The sequence below is a fragment of the Nesoenas mayeri genome (genome assembly GCF_963082525.1).
Source record: "Nesoenas mayeri genome assembly, chromosome: 1".
Taxonomy (NCBI): Eukaryota; Metazoa; Chordata; class Aves; order Columbiformes; family Columbidae; genus Nesoenas; species Nesoenas mayeri.
The window spans coordinates 204360345-204382513 of NC_137541.1; the positions used below are offsets into that span (position 1 = coordinate 204360345).

General features: G+C 38.4%; 1 protein-coding gene across 3 annotated transcripts in view; it reads left to right on the top strand.

Moving 5' to 3' along the window:
* GRM5 (glutamate metabotropic receptor 5) overlaps positions 1–19746 on the top strand; it is a gene marked incomplete at both ends in the record, with an annotated part of 247840 nt that extends 228094 nt beyond the window's left edge. The window contains 3 exons of one of the 3 annotated variants that reach the window (XM_080354356.1): positions 11296–11391; positions 12971–13132; positions 18924–19746. In XM_080354356.1, the coding sequence (XP_080210482.1) occupies positions 11296–11391; positions 12971–13132; positions 18924–19746 (1081 nt within the window). The remainder of the gene's footprint in view (positions 1–11295; positions 11392–12970; positions 13133–18923) is intronic. The other 2 variants (XM_080354358.1, XM_080354357.1) reach the window with 2 other exon arrangements.
* Positions 19747–22169: the final 2423 nt, after the last annotated feature.

A 22169-nucleotide genomic window follows, 5' to 3' on the forward strand; every position in this document is an offset into this window, starting at 1 on the left:
TTATTTTTCATTTTTAATATCTTAGCCCTGGATTTCATACAGGAATTTAACAACTGTAGGTGTTTATCTTTTCTGGGACATGTCTTTAAATGGCCTAAACCATACATGCTCTGTTTCCCAAGCTTACATATACTGACTCTTTGAGTACATGCATCTCCCTCTATCTAGCTATAGAAAAGTTAGCTTCCCTTTAAGGTAGATAATTAACTGTTCTGAGCAATCAGTAAAGTGTTAAAAACAACCCTAAATACTCTGTCTCTCCCACATATATGTACTAAGAAGTCTTAAAAAATCCTACAAATCCTTTAAATTCCTCTCAAGTCACTGTTGGTCATGGATGCCACAACAGTTTCTACCATTAGCTGCTTTTTCAGAGGTCCCTAACCCAGCTTCAGCATTGTTCAGTTGCTTCAGCAGCAAATTCTGCACTGTTTTACCCTGTAACATGGCATAGGAAAAACAAAAGGAACCTGACATTGTTCCAGATATCAAACTGTGACCTGGACACAGACAGCAGAGCTATTCAGGCAGTGGGGTAGGAACCTCTGAAAGAAGAGTTGTGGTTGAGATGGACAAATGACATAGACCAAGTTCTTCCAGAATGAAAGCAGTAGATGCCATTTATTGCCACAAGTGCATTTTTATACAGTTTTACCAATTAATGTGGCTCTTCACTATTGGTTACAAGTTACAGCAGTAACATCTCATTGGCTAATTTTGATATCATCAATGTCACTCTTCTACTCCCTTCTCTGTCATGGGTACATCCTTAACATCTCCGGATACTCCTTTACTCCCATCTTTCTCATGGGTAGGCCTTGATATCTTCAAGGCTAATTTCTGTTCCCATGCCCTCCGTCAGGGAAGCCACGGACCCACCGTAGTCCCCCACAGTCAGATAAAACTCTTGCAATCCCCAGCTAAGGCTCTCTGCTTGCAGAATAGAGACCTAATTCATATGCTTTCCTATTTATTTATATTTTCAGTGACGGTGAGAAGCAGAAGAAAGGAATTAGGTAGCCGCATGTTTTTTTAACTGCCAGTTGGCCATGGTCCCTGTGATGATGTGGGAGGCATTCAGGTTTCTTCTATGACATTCTCAAAAGACAGAAGCTGGTAGGTGCCCAGTACAAGGCAAAAATACTTTCCTGAAACAATATAAGACATTATCATCTTCTAAATGAGTTAAGATTGCTAAAAGCCATTTTTCATATAAGCAAAAGGACTGAGCAGTATTTTCAATCTGTTGCCCAGGCATGTAGATATGATCACTCAACAGGAAAGAAACATCACCAGCAAAGTCAGATAATGTTAGCCATATTAAAGATACAGTGGATATTTGTGGTACTGCATGTAATTTCTCTGTGCAGATGTGAAAAGCACAATACTAGACAATAGAGAAAAAGATTGACATAGATTTCTGCACCTTATCATAGACACTTATTCATAGGAACTAACAAATCTCATTGAGTTTAATAGCCCAGTGTGGCAGCGGTGCTTTCTTCCACCTGGATTTACTACATGATGTGGTATTTCCTAAATAATTAACCATAAACTATGGCTATCAAAGCAAATGGACTACTCATTTTGGTTTTCATGTATTAATTTGGCTTGTTAAGAAGTTTGTCTGTCACTGTGTGATTCCAGAACTGGGCATTGCTCTGTATCCATCCACAGCAGTGATAGGACTGACAGTTTTCAGTCAGGAGTGGGGATTCCCTGCACTAGTGATCCAACACTCACCCTCAGGCGAACCACAGAATTTTTGTTGCATAAATCACCATTAGTCTTGTTTATTTTTACTCAGCTTAGACAAAGATGCTCAGACATCCACCTTAGAATCAGGTGCCATTTGGGAGCATTTTTTCTCCCTTTCAAGCACTGCACTGGTGCAATTATAGCAGCCTGAGGGACCAAGTGCCTGCCTTGCTCAAGCATCAGAGAAAGCGTTCAGGTGTCCAAGCTCTCGTTCTGTTAAACACCATCCTCTGTTTCATATGAAAAGAAAACATGTTAAGTAAGGTAGATTTTTCCACTGGACTGGATCCAGCCCTAGACCACCAGTGGCTAAAATTAGTGTTTATATCAGACAGACCCAAACTGTGCCATAATGAAATATTTTGGAAACAGGTGTCTATCGCCACACTGTGTACTCTGTTCTCTGCAAGGAACAGCTGGTTTTCCCCCTTCTCTCTTCTCTTTTTCTCTCTTATGACTGACTATATCTATTTCATTACAATTCAAACAGGAGCTATTTTGATCCACAAAATAAGAAAAATATGTTTGGATCAGCCTAGAAGCTGCCATTTATGGTTTAAAAATATTGCAGTCTAAATATTATATCATACATCAGCATGTCATATTTCAGCATCAAAATTTTGAGAATTTTTTTTTTTTTTTTCAGAAGCCTGAATTTAAATTTCTCAAAAAGAAACCCAAACACCCTTTTTTCCCTCAGGAAAATTTTTCCAACATTCCTTCTAATTCTGAATCTGACTGGAATCCATTTAAAGCATTGAAAAAAGAAGTGAACCAACAATTTCAGGCTTGAACGAGCTTGAGTAATCTTAGCTGTTTCAACAACTTCTTCAAGGTCTGATGACTGCTGTTACATTATTAGAAAAGTCCCATGAAGACATTGACTTCCCAGACAAACGGGAATCCCCATCAGAACAAACCTCTGTCACTGTCACACACACTATGCGAAGGGACTCCAGGATGCAATGTATGAAATTCCTGTTGCCCAGATATCAAATTTTGACCAGTTGAAAGCCACATCTTTGAATAAGTAGATAAATTTGAATCCATGGCCCCCAAGCCATGACCAAATGTTTTTAGAATATGTGTGTGCGTTGCCAGCATGCGGATTTAGGGTGTAAATGTGAGAGACTCCAGTTCCCTCAGGAAAATAAGTTGCCTGAGAGATGAAAAAGGGCTCTTATTTAACAAGAAGCTTTCAATCCTGTAAAGAAAAACTGGGGGAGTTTTGTGGAAAGCTGAAGCTGGTTCATATTCCTCACATGTACGCCTATTGAGAAAGATACTGATCATGAGTTTCTGCTACAGCATATTCTACTGGGACACATTTCTTACAGTACAAGTGCCAGTTTTGACTTCATTTTTATGTAGCTTGAACAATTTATTTGACACATTTTGAATGATGATAAAAGAACACTACACTTTCCTTCCAAACTAATTTGTAGAAACTTTTGACTTACCAGACTTTGTCAGGGCATGGGTTATAGGTTCATATTCACCCTTTTCAGAGCCAGGGGGATGAGATACTCCTACTGATCTGATGGTCACACAGTACACTAAGAAGACTCCATTCAGTCCATTGCCTTGCAAAATAAAGGAAAACACAACTTTCTGAATCTATAGATGGCAGTCACAAACTTCATAAAAACCATTGGTTCTGCAGTTTCTGCAGGTAGTTGCACTGGCTTACTCATAGAATTATGAAACTGAATATAGAAGAGGTTGTAACCTCACGATACTGATCTCAGGACTGTTGTATCACCTCTCATACAGAGTTATATCAGCAGCCTGTCAGTTATGTCAGCGTGGATTCCTTTCCTAAGGGAGCCTGGTGGAGCCATTCTGTCTTGTATAAAATGAACACTTATTGGAAAAGGCAGAGAGTTATTTTCTAGCCTGGTGAAAAGAACAATGACTTTTAATGCCAGATAATGGCAGATGAGAGATTCCAACCTGCATCTCTTGTACCCACAAGTGCTTCATCCACCAGGCCTTTATTATTAGCTTTGCACTGTAGCAGTGACCAGCTTCTAGACATTGCTCATCTCAATGCAAGAAATTCCTGTGAAAGCTGAAAACTTAAAGTGCTGAAGAAAACAAGAGTAGAGATTACTGTAAGGCAAAATATGTCACTGAGAAATCATCATGTACCCCAAAAAATGTTAATTTCTACAGGTGCTATTTAAGGGAACCATTGACTGCAAATTGCACTGAAGTGCTAAGATGGCTTTGTACTATGAGACAATGGCAAAAAAGTGAGGGTTAAGCTTCTTACACAATGTCATTTCATTAGAACAGGTACCAATTTAAGTTTGGATCAAAGGGTATTGCTCTTATTTAAAAAAAAAGCAATATCCATAATGACGCAACAAGATATTATTGGTTTGCTTCATAGCCTTGCTAGAAAATAATTTTCATGCATGCAGGAAAATATCTTTGACTTTTAAAAGGAAGTCATTATCCTTTTGACTGATTAGCATTCATTTATTAATGAAACAGTTCCCAAACGGATCACTCAGAACTATTTTAATCTAATATGCTACAAAAATTTAGATTGCAAGATTACTGAATAATTTGAGTCCTTCATTTTTCCCTAAATAAATTAGTCCTGCTGTCTTTTTGGACAGGCCTGATACTGTGATTAATTAAACCTCAGATATTGTGAAATGACTGAAGAATATTTTATGAAACTCAGTGAAAGGTACAAAGTCTGAAAGATTTTGATAAATTGCTGCTAAAACATTCCATCTGTATAATGAAGTGATATTCTTGAATGCCCTGATTACAATGATTTTTAATTTTTGTGCAGTGCCAGTCTTGTTATTTTGAATTTTGCCCTCAAATTTAAGTGAAATACTGTTTGACTGATATAAATTGTTTGGCTGCATTAACTGAGCACAAATATTCTAGCTTAATTTTTGCAATTATTTATATTATTAAGACAGTGTCTCCATCATTTTGAACTAAATATCATAGGTGAACTGTACAAATTAAACTACATTGTAAACAGTTCCCTGCTTATTCTTACACAAATATGCTCTGGATTGCAAAATGCAGTCTTGCTAGTGTACTACAAACAAAAAAACAAACAAAAAAAAAAAAAAAAAAAGGAAAAAGGAAAAGGAATGAATGGTGAAGAAGGGACCTGGCAGCAGTTTGTTTTTGGTTTTGTTTTTGGTTGGTTGGTTGGTTGGTTGGTTGGTTTGCTTTGCTTTGCTTTCCTTTGATTTTTTAGGGGAATAAAGACCTTAGGAGGAATTTGTGTTTTTTAATAACAGTGTCTACCCCTTTTACCTTTTTTTTTTTCATCTTCAAGCCTGTCTTCTAAAATTCTGGTGACAAATAAATGCCACCATATACCACATCAATATTTTCTTTTCAGTCATGCTGAAGGGCACCCAGACAAGCCGTGAAGATGGTCTGATGTCCATTAACATGCTTGATGTAGATCCTGTTGCAAAATGTCATCAGACCTGAGCCCAGGTTTGTCTACTGAAGGAACTTATGGTTCCTTGCAGCATAAACTTTGACAAGAACTGGCATTGTAATTAATTTGGCAAAAGGAAGACTGGGGCATCCACTCTCCTTCCAAGGTCCAGGCAAGACATGGGTCAGGCTGCCATTATGGAAATACCTGTATGAATTATAAAGAATGATATTTGTATTTGAATACTGGAAGTTCGTGAGGACTGGTAGAGCTGTAATTTCAGCTGACTTAGATGCATTTGGTTACAGATATTTTTTAACAGCTGGGACTAAAATTCAAGGCAGGTGTCCTTTAAAGCACATAAACACAAAGCTCTCTATTAACTTGCTGCAGTTTTGATTATAGCATTATATATTGTGGTGATTTTCCGTTTACTGTCAGTTGATGACTTATAATACAATTACACATTGTAAAAACAAGAACAACAACAAATAATTTTACAGGCCACAATTCAATACTGAGGTAGCAGAAAAAGAAAGGTTAAAAATCTAATAGACAAGCACAAAAGATGTAAAACATTAGAAAATAAAAAAGGGTTAATATATTAAATATACAGCATAGCGTAACAGATGCAAGTAATAAAAAGCATTGGAAAAGAGAAAGTTTTCTTGTAAGTCAGCAAAATTGAAAAATGTCATGTTAAAACAATGTCAAGGTAAGGCATTGCAAAGCAGACCCCTATCCATCCATTTTACAAACCTAGAGAAGTTTCTAACATTTAAAATGCTTCAGAGCAAATGAGCTGTAGCTCCTCTTTTCAACATAATGAATAAAATAATGAGATCTTCCTATGGCATCTCTATTTGTATATACCTGAAGAAGAGAGGACAGAATTTCAGTATAATGAAAAGAATGGATAGAACAATAAGTGTTTTGTAAATAAGACCCTTATGTACAAAAATTCTATACTATGGTTTGTCCAACATTTCAGAAATACTCTTTTTGGCAGAAGGTAAATAAACATTCTGGTAATATTTTGCTACCTATCTAATCTTCCCTTGAGATGGTATAATGCTTTGTATATCATTCAATCAATGTCATTTTAATTCAGCAGCTGCAATTACATATTATTGTCTAATTAGAATAAGCTAAAAAAAAAAAAAAAGAAAAAGAAAAAGAAAGGAAAAGATTATGCTGCACTTGAAAAAAAAAAACAACCAACAAACCATTGCAGGTTGGTCTTTATCATAATTTTGCTGGCTGAAATTGTGCTATTAAGCAAACAATGTTTTTATGATGATTCTTTTCAAAGGGAAGAAAAAGTGCCATGCTTAATAATATATAATTTATTTTAGCCATTATATAAATGGGAAAAAGTCACACAATATGCTGAGACTCCTTTAAAAGTATTCAGTGTGATGTGATGCAATGTCAAGAGAGCGTGACCAGTCTCACAGAACTCATTTTCATGAACATGATATTTTTGCAGTTCAAAACAGCCCATACAGTTACAGTGCTAAATATTTTTCATATTTCTTTCTTCACTATTTATGCAGAAATCTTTATACATATTTTTTCTTACCCAGTCTAAAATCCAGCCTTATCTTGTCTGCTATGAAATGCAAGTTCTTCATCATTTCTTAATATCAAGACCAAGTAGTATTGCAGGTGAATAATACTATTTGTATGTAAGATCTGATAATTAAAATATTTAACTGGGTCCAGAAACATCAATGGCTTTTTAATGTTCAGTCATCTGTCCAAGTTCCAGACATATTCACATTGAAAACACTCTGTGAAAATCATGGAAAGCAAAAAGACAGTATTTCCTCACTACTCCGTAAACCACTCTGAATCCCATCTCCTCTTGTCTCCTCTTCTCTCTTCTCTCTTTTTCTCCTCCATTACTTTCATTTCTCAGGGCTTTAAAAAATTCTTGTTTCAGGTTTATTCCAAAATCCAAAATAAGAAGTTCAGGGTTGAAATCTGTAATAGATATTACCTGCTTTGATTATTGTTAACTTGTGGGAAAAAGCTTGATTCAGAGTTTTAGACACTTAATACCATTTTCAGTGTCTCAGACCAAAAACTGGAGTCCCATTAATTAACAAGGATCTTAGGAATTAGTCACTGTCATGCTGAACTTATATTCCCAATATGCCATTAACCATTGCCCTACAATGAGATATGGCCGTAAAACCTCCCTCCCCTGAAGTGTTTCTGTGGAAACATCACTTTTTCCTCCCTTGCAAGGTGCAGTTTCATTAGGACACTACTCCTGTGTTGATTAGAGCTACACTCTTCCTCTGGGATTAGCAGTGCGAAACGCACATTTGGTGCTCAATAATTAATAACATTTCTGCAATGCAGTATGAGATTGTGTTTGAAATATGGATTGATGACAGCTCTCCATCTTCAACACAGCAAATTACCTTTGCTTTGCACTGTATTTTTTTTAAAAAAGAGTATTCTGAGACATCTTTTAAACTTCCTACTGAAAAAGGGGAGAGTAAAAAAAAATATGTCTGAGAGTAAAAGTCTGTTTCCTATTGCTAGATTTTTTTTTTCAGAAGACAGACTATCTGAAGCAACTACTTTTCACTATTGCAACCATTTGTCTTTTGGGTAGCCTTTCTCAGACAGTGTAGTGTGGACATTTTAACAGAAACTGTGTACCACTACAACATTCTACCCATAGACTATTTATCAAGGATTTGACCAAGTTTTGACCAAACTATACAGAAATGTGGGCTATGGCACATCTTCCATGTCTGGCTCAGCAACATCCTCCAGATAGGGCATCTACTGCCATATAGAATGGTCTGGTGGTCAAGGCATCCAAGACCCTCTGCATGGAAACCAAGAGAGAGGAGGGCCAGAAGGGGCCATGAGCACACTTGGATCTCACTCTAACATGAAGTTAGAGTGAGAAGGACCACCAGGATACAAGCTCCTGGTTCTAAAGTATAAGCATAGTTCAATAAAATCCATATCTAAAGCTCTTGTCAGTACAAGGACACACACCTTCAATGAAAGTGAAAAAAAAAAGAAGAAAGATCTGCATGTTACAACTGGTTTCCACAACATTGTCGTGGTCTCATTCAGGATGATGATTCCCATATTCCCGCTTTATTTCCCATAGCATCTATTAATTTTGGTCTACAAGAGGAGGTTAGTTGGAAGGTGAGAAGGCAAGGAAAATCCTTCAAACCCAAGCAGCCCCACTGGTGTTTCCTGCCATGTATCACATATACAACAAGTGCAGACATGGTTTCTCTCTGTGCAGGATTAAGTTTCCTTCTCTCTACCGATCCCCTGGAGAGTGCAGGGCACTGCTGTGTAAGATAGTGATGTGACAAAGTGTTTGGCTAATGGACAAGCACTGCAGTGATTGAATTACTGGGGATTACTTCCCAAATGTCCTATCACTGATTACTACTTATTAAACATATTGAGCATTTTTCTTAAGACAACTCACCCTGTGCAAAAAAAGTGACATAGCCCACAATGCCACACCCAAAGATGCCAAAAAAAACCACTAAAAGTGACCCAAAATCTTTTAAATCCTTCAACAGACTTCAATAGCTGCCTTTCTGTACAAAAATGTCTCTCTTTTCTAACCAATGTATAGACCTAGAATTGAAGAAGAGAAATCTTTTCTTGCAAATGCTGCTCAAATGTAGTGTTTTATGCCTCCTCCATACACCAGCCAAAAAATCAAATTAATTTTCACATTAGCATTTTTAATGCCAACTGTGAAGAAATGTTTGAGAGTGTTTTGGGTTTTTTTTCCTTCACATTAAATCTTTTAAAACAATCATTTGTTTTAACAACCAGGAAGGGGACATTCTTCTAATGCAAGACATTCTGAAGCAAAATTATGTCCTTCATCTGGTCTGAAAGCCCTTTTTCTGCAGAATCTCTGGTGTTCCTTTCCAGAATAGTCACTCAAAGAACTCCACAGATTCCATGCATTGGTTACATGCACTTTGCACACTAGAATCGTTGATTAGAGTTAGGTCACTGTTTTCATAATTACATGGATATTTAGCACTGAATTAATGGCAGAGGACCAGTTACTATGGTTCAAAGCTTTGAGGTGTTCTGTGGCATCATACGATTTCTGATGGTGGAATTTGCTCTTGAGTGGATGGAAAAACTTGAGAGATACATAGTAGTCTCTCTACTGACTTTCACGGCAGTGAAATTTACACTAATGACTGACGAATGGGCAATTTGCGGGGTTTCTCTGTCTGGGTCACATGCACCCTTACCACAGATTCTTCATGATGGAGTTACTAAGGTCACTCACCTCTTGTTTCCTTCTGTTGGCTGTTTTTCAGTACTCCTCTTATTGTGAGCATTTAGAGTCTCCAAATTCCTTCTCTTAGTCCTACTCTCCTTCTGTCTTGCAGGGTGCAAAGTATCTCTTTGGTTATTGGGTCTAAATGTAACCCTCTCCTTCCTACTTTTCCTAAAGTCTACTTTCCTTGATGTCTAACACCTTCACCCAAACTTTATTTTCTTTCCTGTGAAGTTTCTACACATTCTTTTCTCTTTGCTTTTTCTCTGTCTATCCCAGTTGAATTTGTATGATCCAGTTTGACTTCCTTTGTATTTTCCAGTGAATTCATCTACTCTATAAGCTCCTCCAGTTTTTCATCTGCTCTAGGAATAGACTTCTATTTAATATTTATGTGCCCTGCGCAAGCTTCATGCCTATCTGGGAGCACTGCATATACTGCACTCTGGATTGCACTGAAACCTTGGTAGCCAGTCTGCAAAGCTCCTGTTGTTCCTCCTTTCAGTAAGGTCATAATTTGTAAATTAAAGGACTTCTTTGCACTGAGCACACCTCATTTTACTGTCTCCGGTTCACTCTCAGATTCACTAAGCTTCTTCCTCAGTTATTTATGCAATATACACTGCCTCCAATAATCTGCTATAACTGCATCCAAAGTTCAGCCTCGCTTTGTGTGCACTCAGGTCATTTCTCTTTTACAGAGCTGTTCACTTCAAGGTAACTTTTGCTATCTAGATCAGGTTAATGGAAAAGCAATAAATAAGTAATTTATTCCATGATGTTAGCAGTCTTAAAATGTGCAAGCTCCATACAGAAGTGTGTTCAATATCCACAATGCAACCCACAGCATGTGGGAATGGGATACTACAAACACTTTGAGAAGACATCTGTAGGCATTTTTCTCAAGATTCATTAAAACATATATATATCTAGCAGGATAATTTGTACAATTAGGGTGAAATTCACCATTGAGAAGAGAGCCAACATAAGACTTCTTCAATGCTCACATCTCAATTAATTGTTCAGAGAGTAAACAATGACCAGGTCTTATCCTGGTATCCTATTCAGGGATTAGTTAGATCCTCAAGATTTAAACCATTTATCCAAGTGAATTTTTCATCCAAGTGCAAGGTATGGAATTTAAAACATTCACAGTACTGCACTGGGCTCTGGGATTTGGATTGATTTAACTGGAATTTATGTCTGCATCTCTCAGTAAGTCATCTAGCCTCCTTTTATTGCTAGTGGAGAGAGGAAGGCGTGTTCATTACATGAACTGCTAGCCCACACAAATTTTATCCAAGCAATCAGCTACACTGGTTCTTGCTTTGACAGGCAGAGGAACAGGTCAATTGTTTCAGAGATGAGGAATCAGAGAAAGAGATTGAGTTAGGATTGAGAACGTGGCTACCAGCTGATTTCTCACTGATCCTTACTTAAAGTGTTGTTTCCCTTAAACTGTTTAGCCAAACATTTTGGTCTAACTCCAAAAAACATTGAAGACAAAAAGTTAGCATATTATTTATTCTGTAGAATTTTTTAGCTCGTCCTATATATGTATGTGTATATACATATATATATATATAAAGAAAATGCTGAGCACCTCTCCTGCATAGCCTCATTTGCCCTAGCACAGGTCTGGGGATTTATGCAGTAATTCCACCACTCCCACAGCTGCTTTGCACTATACCCCACCACTGCCACGGTAGCATTTATGTGCATGGCCCTTTTCACAGCAGCTGTCACAGAAAGCTGAGCACACAATCACTTCTTTCTGTTTGCTCCTGTTGTTGTCGTGATTTATTAGGTACAAAGGCAGGAGACTGGCCCCGCACAAGTCGGAAATAGAGTGTTTCACCCCAAAAGGGAGTATGGGGAATGGTGGGAGAGCTACAATGACCAGGTAAGCAAACAGCAAGTGGCCTTAGGGCAGTGTGATATGTCTGTGAACAAGAGGAGCAGCCCTGGGACAATGCCAGGCCAGGTCCTCTGTCTGTAATTCCTGTACATCCCATATAGTGTGCTTAGAAGAGAAAAAGGCAAAAGAAAACACATGGCCACTGCTGATTTCTGTGTTCCATCTGACTGCCAAAAAAAAACCTGCACCATATTCATTCGAGTGATCCAAACCACGTGTCCTGTGTGATGTTGTCATAATATGGTGCTTTGGGTAGAAGAAGCCTTACACTTGACTCAACTAGTAGAGCAGATGAAGCAGGAAAGCATTCAAACTTGGAGTAAGCAGCTCCAGAATGCCTGTAGAATGGTGATCCCACTACATATTAGGGGGTTACAGTAGGTCTAACCAAAGAAGCTTTCAGAATAAAAAGAGATTTTGCAAAAAGAAGAGAGAAACTGATGAAAACTTTTTAAATATGAAAATGTTGGTTCTTCATCAAAATATCTTGGGGGAAACTGTTGAGTTTTAGAGTGTTTTTAAGGAAAGGTTTCATACTCATTTTAGATAGATTTCAGAAGATCTTTTTCATAGCTTTCTCCATTTAATTTAATTTATATATTTATTTTCAGTTTTGTTCTGGCTATTATATATTGCATGACATTATACACCAATGTTACAATTTTAATGAATATCAAATATTACATCTTTTGGGTGTCACTGGGATGAACTGTTTCAATATGTTTTTGTATTGAAATATTTAAAACTATTTAATTCTCTGAAATACTTGGAGATTTCACGTGTTCATCTAATCTTGAGTCCAGTCAGATTTCCAAATGTTGAACTCTCCCATAGGGCACAAAATCCATTTCTCCAGACATCTCCATTAATAAATGAATAAGCCTCATGTATTATAAAGCTGATGGTTATAAATCTGCCAGGAAACAATACTCTTAATAAGCATTTTATCATCATGTTACACTCTGCTACAAGTTAAAAGCATTTTGTTTATTGTTTATTAAAAGATCTGCTTATTGACCCCTATAAGGTATTTACAAGTGTAACCTTAGAACACATCATAACCAAATTATACCTTTACTTTTCCCAAGTGTTGCATCACAGGTGAATTTTATCATTGTAGGAGGGTGTTTGGTAAAACACTTGTGCAGTGTTACTTTCCCCTTGGGTACAACAATATCCACTCATGTACAAAACGCTATCACCTATAATACCACATATCACACACCTGGGGAACTCCTGCTGTTTAAGGAATATCAGGAACATTCATTGCTGAGTGTCATACAAAATTTATACACACTTGTTACTTTTTGTCAGCTGGGATTCTGTTTCTTGTCTATATGTTGTCTGGATTTTTTTTTTTTTACTACATTGCATTTCCTTCAGTGATATTTAGTCTTCATTTAAAATCTATCTGGAGTCACTACATAAGAGAATTTTGAAGAGTAGAAAAGTACATGTAAATGTCAAACAACTGTATTTTGTTGTACAGTATTCAGGTCTGTTTTGCCTGGCCATATATATATACACTTGAAAAACTTATTTTTTATATTTTATATCTTCACAGTGAAGAATCTGTTTGCATTCCAGACTGTAATCGATCTGAATCAAGTAGAGAGGAGAAAAAGCTTCCTGTTAAAGAGGATGCCCTAACAGTCAAAAAGACTGGAAACTGTGTCAGTCTAATAGTTCCACAGCAAGACTGTCAGCTACAAGACCTACTCAAACAGTTAAGAACACCGACTGCTTAACAGAGAGTGCAATTGCATTTGATGGCTGTGTTTTGTTGTCTCCAGCCACAGTGTCCTGGCCAGTGGTTCTTGTCAAATCTCATGAGCTATGTAGAGTTGTCACTGAATAGCCTGGCAACCTCCCCAAGACAGTGTAGTAGTTGCAGAAAGGGAAGTAGGTGTCGTTCTCCCGTCTCAGTATCAGACCAGTGCTAGAAGTCACTGGGAGGAAACACAGATGGAAAACAACAGATGCAGATGTCTGATCATTTGTGAATAATAAAAAAATCTCGTCATCTCCTGGGATGAAGTGGTCTTGTGGTACTGACCAGACCTTATTTACATCCTTTCAGCCTAAAAAGTGCTATGCAATTTCATACTGGGGGATATTGTTCAGCTCATGTTTTCAGATCCCTCATACAATACTGTTTTTGTGTTCCAAACCTGGCGTGGATATTTTTCACATTAGGGCCTAATTATCTCTGTATATTAGTGTCACAAAAGCCTTGGAAATTTTCAAGATGAAAAGTGATATAAAACAGCAGTGATGGGTATACTGTGTGATGCTTTGAAAGGCTATTTCCGATTAAGACAAGGTATTACATCTTGCATTACTTGTGAGCATCATTCACATATATCTGATAAAATCAGTCCTAGAATAGGATGTTTCATGAGGCTTTCACAAAGCAGGCATCACAACATCATGGGTTTTTGCATTCCTTGCATCATATTTGAATTTCTGATTTGATTAACTGCAATGAATAAGAAACTACTCAATAATCCACAAGAGTAATTTTTCTGCTGATAAGTCACATGTGCATAAATATCTCTGTAATAATTTATCAGGCATGCCAAACACCTGAAATTCCTCCAATTGTGCACTCTTTTCAGACAAGAGAATTCAAATCAACCCTTTGACAAACATGTTGACTAAGCAATGTTGAAAGCATCTTAAAGCTCTGTGCAGCAGGAAGCAGAATTCACAGTTCAAGAGGTGGCATTGCCCTCTCTCCATCCTGTGAATAGAATGCTCCAGTGTAGCAGAGATGTGCTCAGAGGTGCTTGAAGTGACATTTTTCAGATGAGAAGCAGAACCCAGCACTAGCTACCTTAATTAACAATTGCAATAAGGTCACAGGAATAGAGGAAAGAAGTTACATCTGGTATCAAAATAATTTTTTGCATTGTAGGTCATGATAATAGGCATCCTGGAAATGTTTCATTCAGACACCAGACACTTAATTTCCCATTCTAACCAGGCATGCTGCTGAAACAGCTGCCAGCATTAGCATCACTGGTGACTGTGCTGGGAGGTCATTGGCAAAGTTTCTGTCCATCAGCTCTGTCTCACTCTGTAGTTTCCCTCACTCTTATAGATTAAAGTCATTCATATAAATGCCAGCTATGATTTTCATAAGGAAAGGAGATATCAACAGATTACAGTTTGTGGAGTAATATAAATGAATGCCCTTGCTGATGTTCACAGAAAACAACTCTCTATGCATAATAATTGCAAAATATGTTGTTTACTTCCAGAACTCAGGACAGGACAAAATGATTTTTTGCAAGGTATCATTCTTCTTTTGTGTTTTGTTGTTATTTATCTCCATAGAACAAGCAACATGGAAATAATTTAAACTAAATGACTTGAGTGATATATCACTAGCAAGCTATTTGTGTGACAGAATTGGCTTTCACCCAGGGAAACAGTTACAGAGGCACATAGAGGTTTCCTTAAAAGCTATTCAAAATGGCAACAAAATAAACCATTACAGTGGTAGAACTGATCTAGTTTAGACACCTTAGACTTGTACATCTGTTAGACTTGTACATCTGTACAATCCCAGGAGAAACTATGACTTTTTTACACAGGTAAACTGGAGTTCTACACTTCAGCCTCTTATTTCATTTCATTGTTTTTAGCATGTTGCAAGGCCTTTTGTTCTCCCAAGGTTGAAGAACTTCAGTCACCACAACCAAGGTGCATATTGATCTGATCCTGACTCAAGTGACAAGACTAGGGAAACAAAATACAGATGCACCTGTGCTTGCATTGTGCATCTAGCAGGCTGGGAAAAAGCCTAGCTATCAAAATCAAAGCAGCTTTTAGTAAAGAGTCTGGAGAAACAATTAGTATGACTTGTTCTGAGGAAATCCTTTTCATACATAAAACTGAACATAACTAACCTAGAGTGAAAAAAAAAAAAAAAAAAGAAAAGTATTTTGGTTTGGAAATTATGTCACTGATTGGAGTTTGCCTTTCTCTAGATATGACCTGTACTCTGCTCTGCTCTACTCAGTGCAATGTGCCAGCAGAAAAGCAGAGTGGGATAAAAAAAATATGTGTATTCAACCAAACTTAATAGTGGGATTCCTTTGGAAGATCAAATGTGTAATTCTGCCAAAATCTGTTTGCAAGAAAACCTTAAAATTTCACTGAACTAAGATTTCCCATCATCAAAGGGTTATGGCAGGGCTGAGCATAATAAATGTAAACAATTTCATTAGTAGACATCATAGTCTATGTCTCTGGTCTATCTTTATTTCTCTATTTTTAAATTGCACACATTGTGGTGGTTTCCAGTTGACAGAGTAGTAATATGCAATTAGAGCAGAATTGTAAAGTACTATCACAGGAACTTACCAGTAACCCAGCTTCATAACAATATATCAAAAACAAGTGGTGCTCCTTTCACAGACGTGATAAATTAATCCACATCTCAGTCCAGAGTGTTGACTTTATAGTAAGTAGGTGCAGCATGATAAAGTGGATGATGCATTTCTGAAATAACAATTCCAGTTATTGCTGGGCAAACTACTAGGATTTTAGCTATAGGGTTTATTCCTTACTGATACATTGCTGCTTATTTCCTATTCATTTTTTTATATCAAGGAATTTGCAATTAATAATACTCAAGTCTTTCAAGCTTTTGCATCAAATTTACATCAAATAGACACTGGATCTCATTTAAAGCCCTGGGATCTCTATGAGAGCCACACATGCAGCTCAATTACTCTTGGGCACAGCACAAAGGCAGTAAAAGACTGCATCAGCCAAGACTGACCCAAAACTAAACTGGAATTCAGGGGGGATGGTGACAGATGCTCCACTGAAGATTTAACTGCCAGTTGTCCTTTCCCAGGGCAGGACATATCCCCAGATTTCGTCCTTTTCCTTTCCCTCAGCCTCATATCGCTGCTTTATAATTGTCATCTGAATGATGACTAGGGAGGGAGTAACATGTTCCCTTCACAATCTTTTACAAGCTGACCTTCAAACAACTGAATTTGACTACATGCATCTAGTGTTCATATACACACTTAAAGCTGTAGAGTTTGAACATCTGTACTAAGCCTATGCCTGAAGCTAAGAGAAGTGCTAGAGTATACCTACTTCCTCAGGCAAGCGTTTCTATTTACATGGGCTAATCCTTCATTTTAATAGTATTTATTGCACCTCTGTGGTAGGCAGGTCTGTCACAGACCCCTCTGAGTTCTGAACTCAGCAGGAGTTAAGAAACCCCACCAGGTAGGACACCCAGGACTGGAACTAGGTCATCTCTTTCTGCCAGATCAAGGTCGAGGATGCCAGGTCACCCAGCCTCCTGGTCCAGCTCAAACTCAGTAAGTGCTGGGAGAAGGTCTCATGGTCATCATACCAGAACTAGCGGCAAGATCAGCTCCCAAAGGATCCAAAGCCTGCTTCTGTTGCTGGCATTGAGCTCCCACTGAGCTCAAGACTCAGCATGACCAAGGGTCCAGGACTCTCAAACAGTTCTTAACACACACCTAGTATGTGTTTCAGTGAGAGGAGCATGCAATCCTCAGAGGCAACCTCTGGAAGAGATTAGTCCCAGCTTCCATTCAGCTGAGAAGCACATTGACAGAGCCAAACTGATCAGTGCAACAGGTTAGATTTTGCTTTTCCCCCTTGCTCTGAGGTACAGCAAAAGGAAGGGATTGTCTGAACAGCAGGTTACAAGCCACCAGTTGTTCTGTTCTGCCTGGCATTTTGGGGGTAGGTGCATAGTAGTTAACTTCCAAGATCCAGATAAAATCCTGGTGATCACCACAAGGAAAAGGTGGAGCCCTTATATACTCATAGAGATCATCTCCCAGTTTAGCTGCTCTTAAAATACCCACTGGTTTATGTTGTGTTTGTCTGCTGGATTCTGTCATCCTGCTTTTGAAGGGGAAAGCTGTTGGCATTTGTTGTGTTACATGATCCATTGCAGCTCCATGTAATGTAGTCATGGATGTGAACCGACAAGACGGTTTTGTTTATGCTTAGCACACAACTTTGTTTTTAGATCACTAGAAGACCTATTAAACTGAACACGAAGGCTGATATAAAGTCATCTGTGTTTAGTAAACTATGTGTCTTGCAAACTGTTACACTGCAGGCTAACATGTGTGAGTATATCTATTTCAGGCTTTAAAAAGCAAACAAATAAACAGCAAATTTGTGATACTCTGCCAGGGTCTCCAATATGGTTGTCTTTCCAAAATTCCTAAATGGCTGTAGCAAATGTTTTGGAAACTAAAGTGAATTGTTTAAAGCTATGTTGCATCTTGTATATAAGTCACACTTATTTGTATGTGGAGACTATGTTTTTCCTGTTTACATCATTTCAGAGCCTGTCTGTTTCAGCTAAGAAATATTTCTAATGGTCTTTGTTAATCCCAAGAACCACAGGTTAATATATATATATAAAAATACCAGCTCATCTGCCTAAGGAAGATGTGAAAGAAGTGGTTGCATTATCTATGTTTATAAGTGCTGCAGTTGGCTTTCCTTAGGTAGCAAGAGTAGAAAAAGAAGCAACTTTGATAGAGATCGAGATATGATGGGATCTGAAGATAAATTACCCTAAGAGGACTCATTTTACAGGAGAGTGGAGCAAAACGTTTATTTCTGTCTCCAAAATCAGGTCACCATGAGGAGCTGCTTGTATAGCTTGTCCATTATTTCTTTTCTGTTACTAATACAGTTTTATCCTCTGAGCTGACCTGTAATTAAACAAAACAAAACAAAACAAAATAAAATCTTTAAGCTAGTGGTGGCTAATTTACCAAGTATCTTGGTGAAGAAGGGATCAGACGTTAGAAGGATCTTTCTACCCACAACAAGTATAGCCCCTTTCTGAGTATTGCTCCAGTACTTCCAAGTACTGGGATATAAACAGATATTTTTTCTCCAACCATAACAGACTATAATTCTCCATCTCACAGTCTATACTCCCCGCCCCATACCAGGAATCCATGGCCATCATCCTACACCAAGCCCTGCACCACTGAATGTTCCCAGGCCAGCCTAAATACCTGCCCCCTGCAACCCAGTCAGTCCAGGTCTCTTATCTATTCCCCTCAATCATTTACCTCTTCCTCACTCCTCCATGCATCCCTCAGTCCCACAACTCCCCTTCCTGACACCAATCCAACAGAAGGGAAACCATCAGGCTGTTCCCTCCTCCAAGATGGACACTGCCCATGTCCTGAGGGCAGCAAGAGGCAGCAGTGGTGCCCATCAGGTAGCACAGAGCAGGTGACGGCTGGATGTACAAATGTTCCGTGAAATGAGCTGGCACACTCTGCTTGTTTTCCTAGAATATATAGATATAAAAGACAGATATATTGCAAAAGGTAGATATACACATAGATATAGATGAAATTACAGTCAGCTTTATGAGGAATATAAGCTCTGGGATGCCACATACCCATGGTATAGCTACAGTGATTATATTTTTAGCTTGGATGCAAGTTACCATCTTATCTCATTTCTGTTTACAGCTCTAATGGGAAATCAGTTTCCTGGGCCCAGAATGAGAAAAGCAGCAGAGGAGCACACCTGTGGCAGCGGCTGTCAATTCACATCAACAAAAAAGAGAACCCCAATCAAACTGCAGTGATCAAGCCTTTTTCTAAAAGCACAGATAGTAGCCGACATAGTAGCAGTGCTACATTTCCTGAGGCCAGTGCCAAAACACTTTACGACGTTTCAGAAGCAGAAGAGCAATACCCAGCTCAGTACCGACCGCAGACTCCCTCACCTATCAGCACCTTGAGCCACAGAACTGCCTCCGTTAGCCGAACAGAAGATGACGCCCCTACCTTCCAGTCAGAGCCTCCTCAGCGAAGTAGCTCCTCTCAAGGTTCCCTTATGGAGCAGATCAGTAGTGTGGTTACTCGCTTTACAGCCAACATCAGTGAGCTGAACAATATGATGCTTTCAACAGCCACTCCAGGGACAATGGTGGCCACTCCTCTCTGCTCTTCATACCTGATCCCACGGGAAATCCAGCTCCCTACGACAATGACGACGTTTGCAGAGGTCCAACCGCTTCCTGCCATTGAAGTTAATGGCGCTTCCCAGTCGGCTCGGAAACCTTCAAGTGGCAGCATCAAAGAAGGCACTTCAGAGACCCCAGCAGCCAAGCAAGACCTTGAGGAGTTGGTAGCTTTAACTCCTCCTTCTCCTTTTAGAGACTCCATTGATTCTGGAAGTGCATCTCCCAGCTCTCCGGTTTCCGAATCAGCTCTCTGTATGCCGTCCTCCCCAAAGTATGACACACTCCTCATCAGAGATTATACTCAAAGTTCGTCTTCGCTGTGAATGTAGTTCAAGACAACGTTGGATCTCAATGACTACAAGCAAGAAGCAAGGGGACAGTCGAGCCTTCAAGATCTCCAGTGTTTACGCAGATAGAGAGGCATTGGGTCATCTTGTGAGAAACAGAGAGGAAGAAGAGGAATTACTTGATAAACAGAAACATCAGATTAATTATGCTGTTCTAAAGACAAAATGACTCTTGGCAGATTATCGTGGCCTTAAAAAAAACATGGGCTTTTCAGAAACACTGAATCTATTTTTGAGGGCTTATAAGGAGTCTGTTAAATCAGTTACATACCAAGTGCTTTGCTTTAGTATTACAATGAACCGTGTGTACCATATACGGGGCGGGGGGAAACTAGATTGTAAACAACTGTACAATGGTTTGTTTGTTTACTCTGATTCCTTACCCAGAAGTGAACCTTGATCTTTTATCAAGAATAGAAGACCAAACATTGAATGTACATTTTCTAACAGACTCAAATCTGGGACCAACCTGTCAAGCTTTCTTTTTTTTTTTTTTCTATGAAGATCTCAAACAGTAGTAATGTATGTTCACTAACTACCAAACTTTATGCTGAAGCATATTGTGTCCGTGATACGTTACACGTGGATAACATTAAGCTGAGGCTTTGCAGTGAGTGACTGCAATATGGAGGGCTTTACAAATGACTTCTGAACCTACACATTTCTGTATGAAATTCTCTTCTATCAGTATCAAAAATTGCTGACATTGGATTCACCTTCACAGCAACAAAACCCAAGGAAGATTTCCTGACTATCTCACCATGTTGCCAACTAATAATGAAGTAGCAAAAAATATTTTCTGGAGTACTGTTTTGTAATTCCCTTATCAGGGCAAGTTGTTGAGGTGAATATTCTCTTTCTAGCAGCACTATGAAGCTATATTATAGCTGCACTCCCTACTGAAATTAACACATTTTTATGGACGTTCTCATGCTAACAGCAATTAAAATACTTATTTGGGCTCTCATAATATTTGCTTGTAAGGAACAGGTAAAAACTCCAATGTTTTTCTCCATACTTTGAATGACAGTATTCTAGGAGACCAATCTGGATTATGATGAAAACTGTCAGTGGAAAGGTTGTCATAATCATAATTTATTTATAGGGAAAAATACTCTGTGTCAAAATCTGCTTAGAGGTGATTTAGTTACTCTTTAATAAGCAACAATTTTAACTTTATTTAGCTGCTGATGTCTTGCAGCTATGAACTGTGACAAAAAAAATACTTTCAAAGCAATACAAAGTAAAAGTTAAAACAGAGAAGACCTGATGAGTTATGAACCAACGGAGTCTTTCTTTGTTTCTTAGCAACTCACAGAAGAAGCAAGGGGATTCCTCATGTTTTTTTCCTATATCAAGGTAGTACAGATTAGTGCACTTCATACTGTCACAGCACTTTTTAAATACAGGCAGGGAAGAGTTTTAAAGTTTAAATAGAAGACAAATAATTTTTGATAGGTGTAATTACATAGAACTTGTAAGTCAGGCCCTAAATGCACACTGTATTGGCTCTCTCCTTCATGACATAGCTGTCCTCAGGTGCCAAACTTTTATGGGTTTGTTTTATTTTATTCAAGGATAGTGTGAGGTAGTGAGTGATGTACTTCAATTCAAAGTTGAGTTGATATAGCCTTATATAGAAGACAGCCTCATGGAAGTGAGCCTTGAAATAAGGCTGCTAATTTTCATTTTCAAAACCTCTAGAACTCATTTATTCAAAGATAACAAATATTTTGTAATTAAAGTTCATACCCACTTTTTCTCCCCCATGTCCAAAGTAACAAATACTTGATCAAACAGGCAAACAAAAAAATTATGAAAGCACATGCACATACTTTAGCCAAGAGCATTTGCTATTCCTTTAGGAAGCTACTTTCACCATTATGTGCTGCACCCCAATTTGTTGCTTAACAACATTACAAAAATAGATGACTGAATCCAGGCCAGCACCTCACAGAGTTACTCTAGTGACTCTGTACATCCTGCACAAGGCAGCATTATCCAAGTGCAGTCTGTGGGCATGCTTATTTTGCCAGGTACAGTCGCTTACTAGCTACGCCTATAGCATGAACCGCCAGGTCACAAAACAGTTCTACTCCAGAAGGCAGGTAGGTACACCAAGTCATGACTGTAGGTCCTTGTTGCTTGTATGTAGTTCTTGCCTCCTCACATGACTGATTAGTGTGAACTCAGTTCTGTTCAGCTGTATGGTTTCCAGACCAGAGCTTGGTTTTGCCCTCCTGGTTCACAGAACTAGCCTGTCTCATCATTCCCTGGCTGCCCACATCTTTAGGGGAAAACATCTTTCACAGGTTAAAGCCCACATTTAAGGGAAGGGCATGTCCAACCAGTCTGTGACACAAATGTTCTCATTTAGTGAGTCTAGATCACTTAAATGT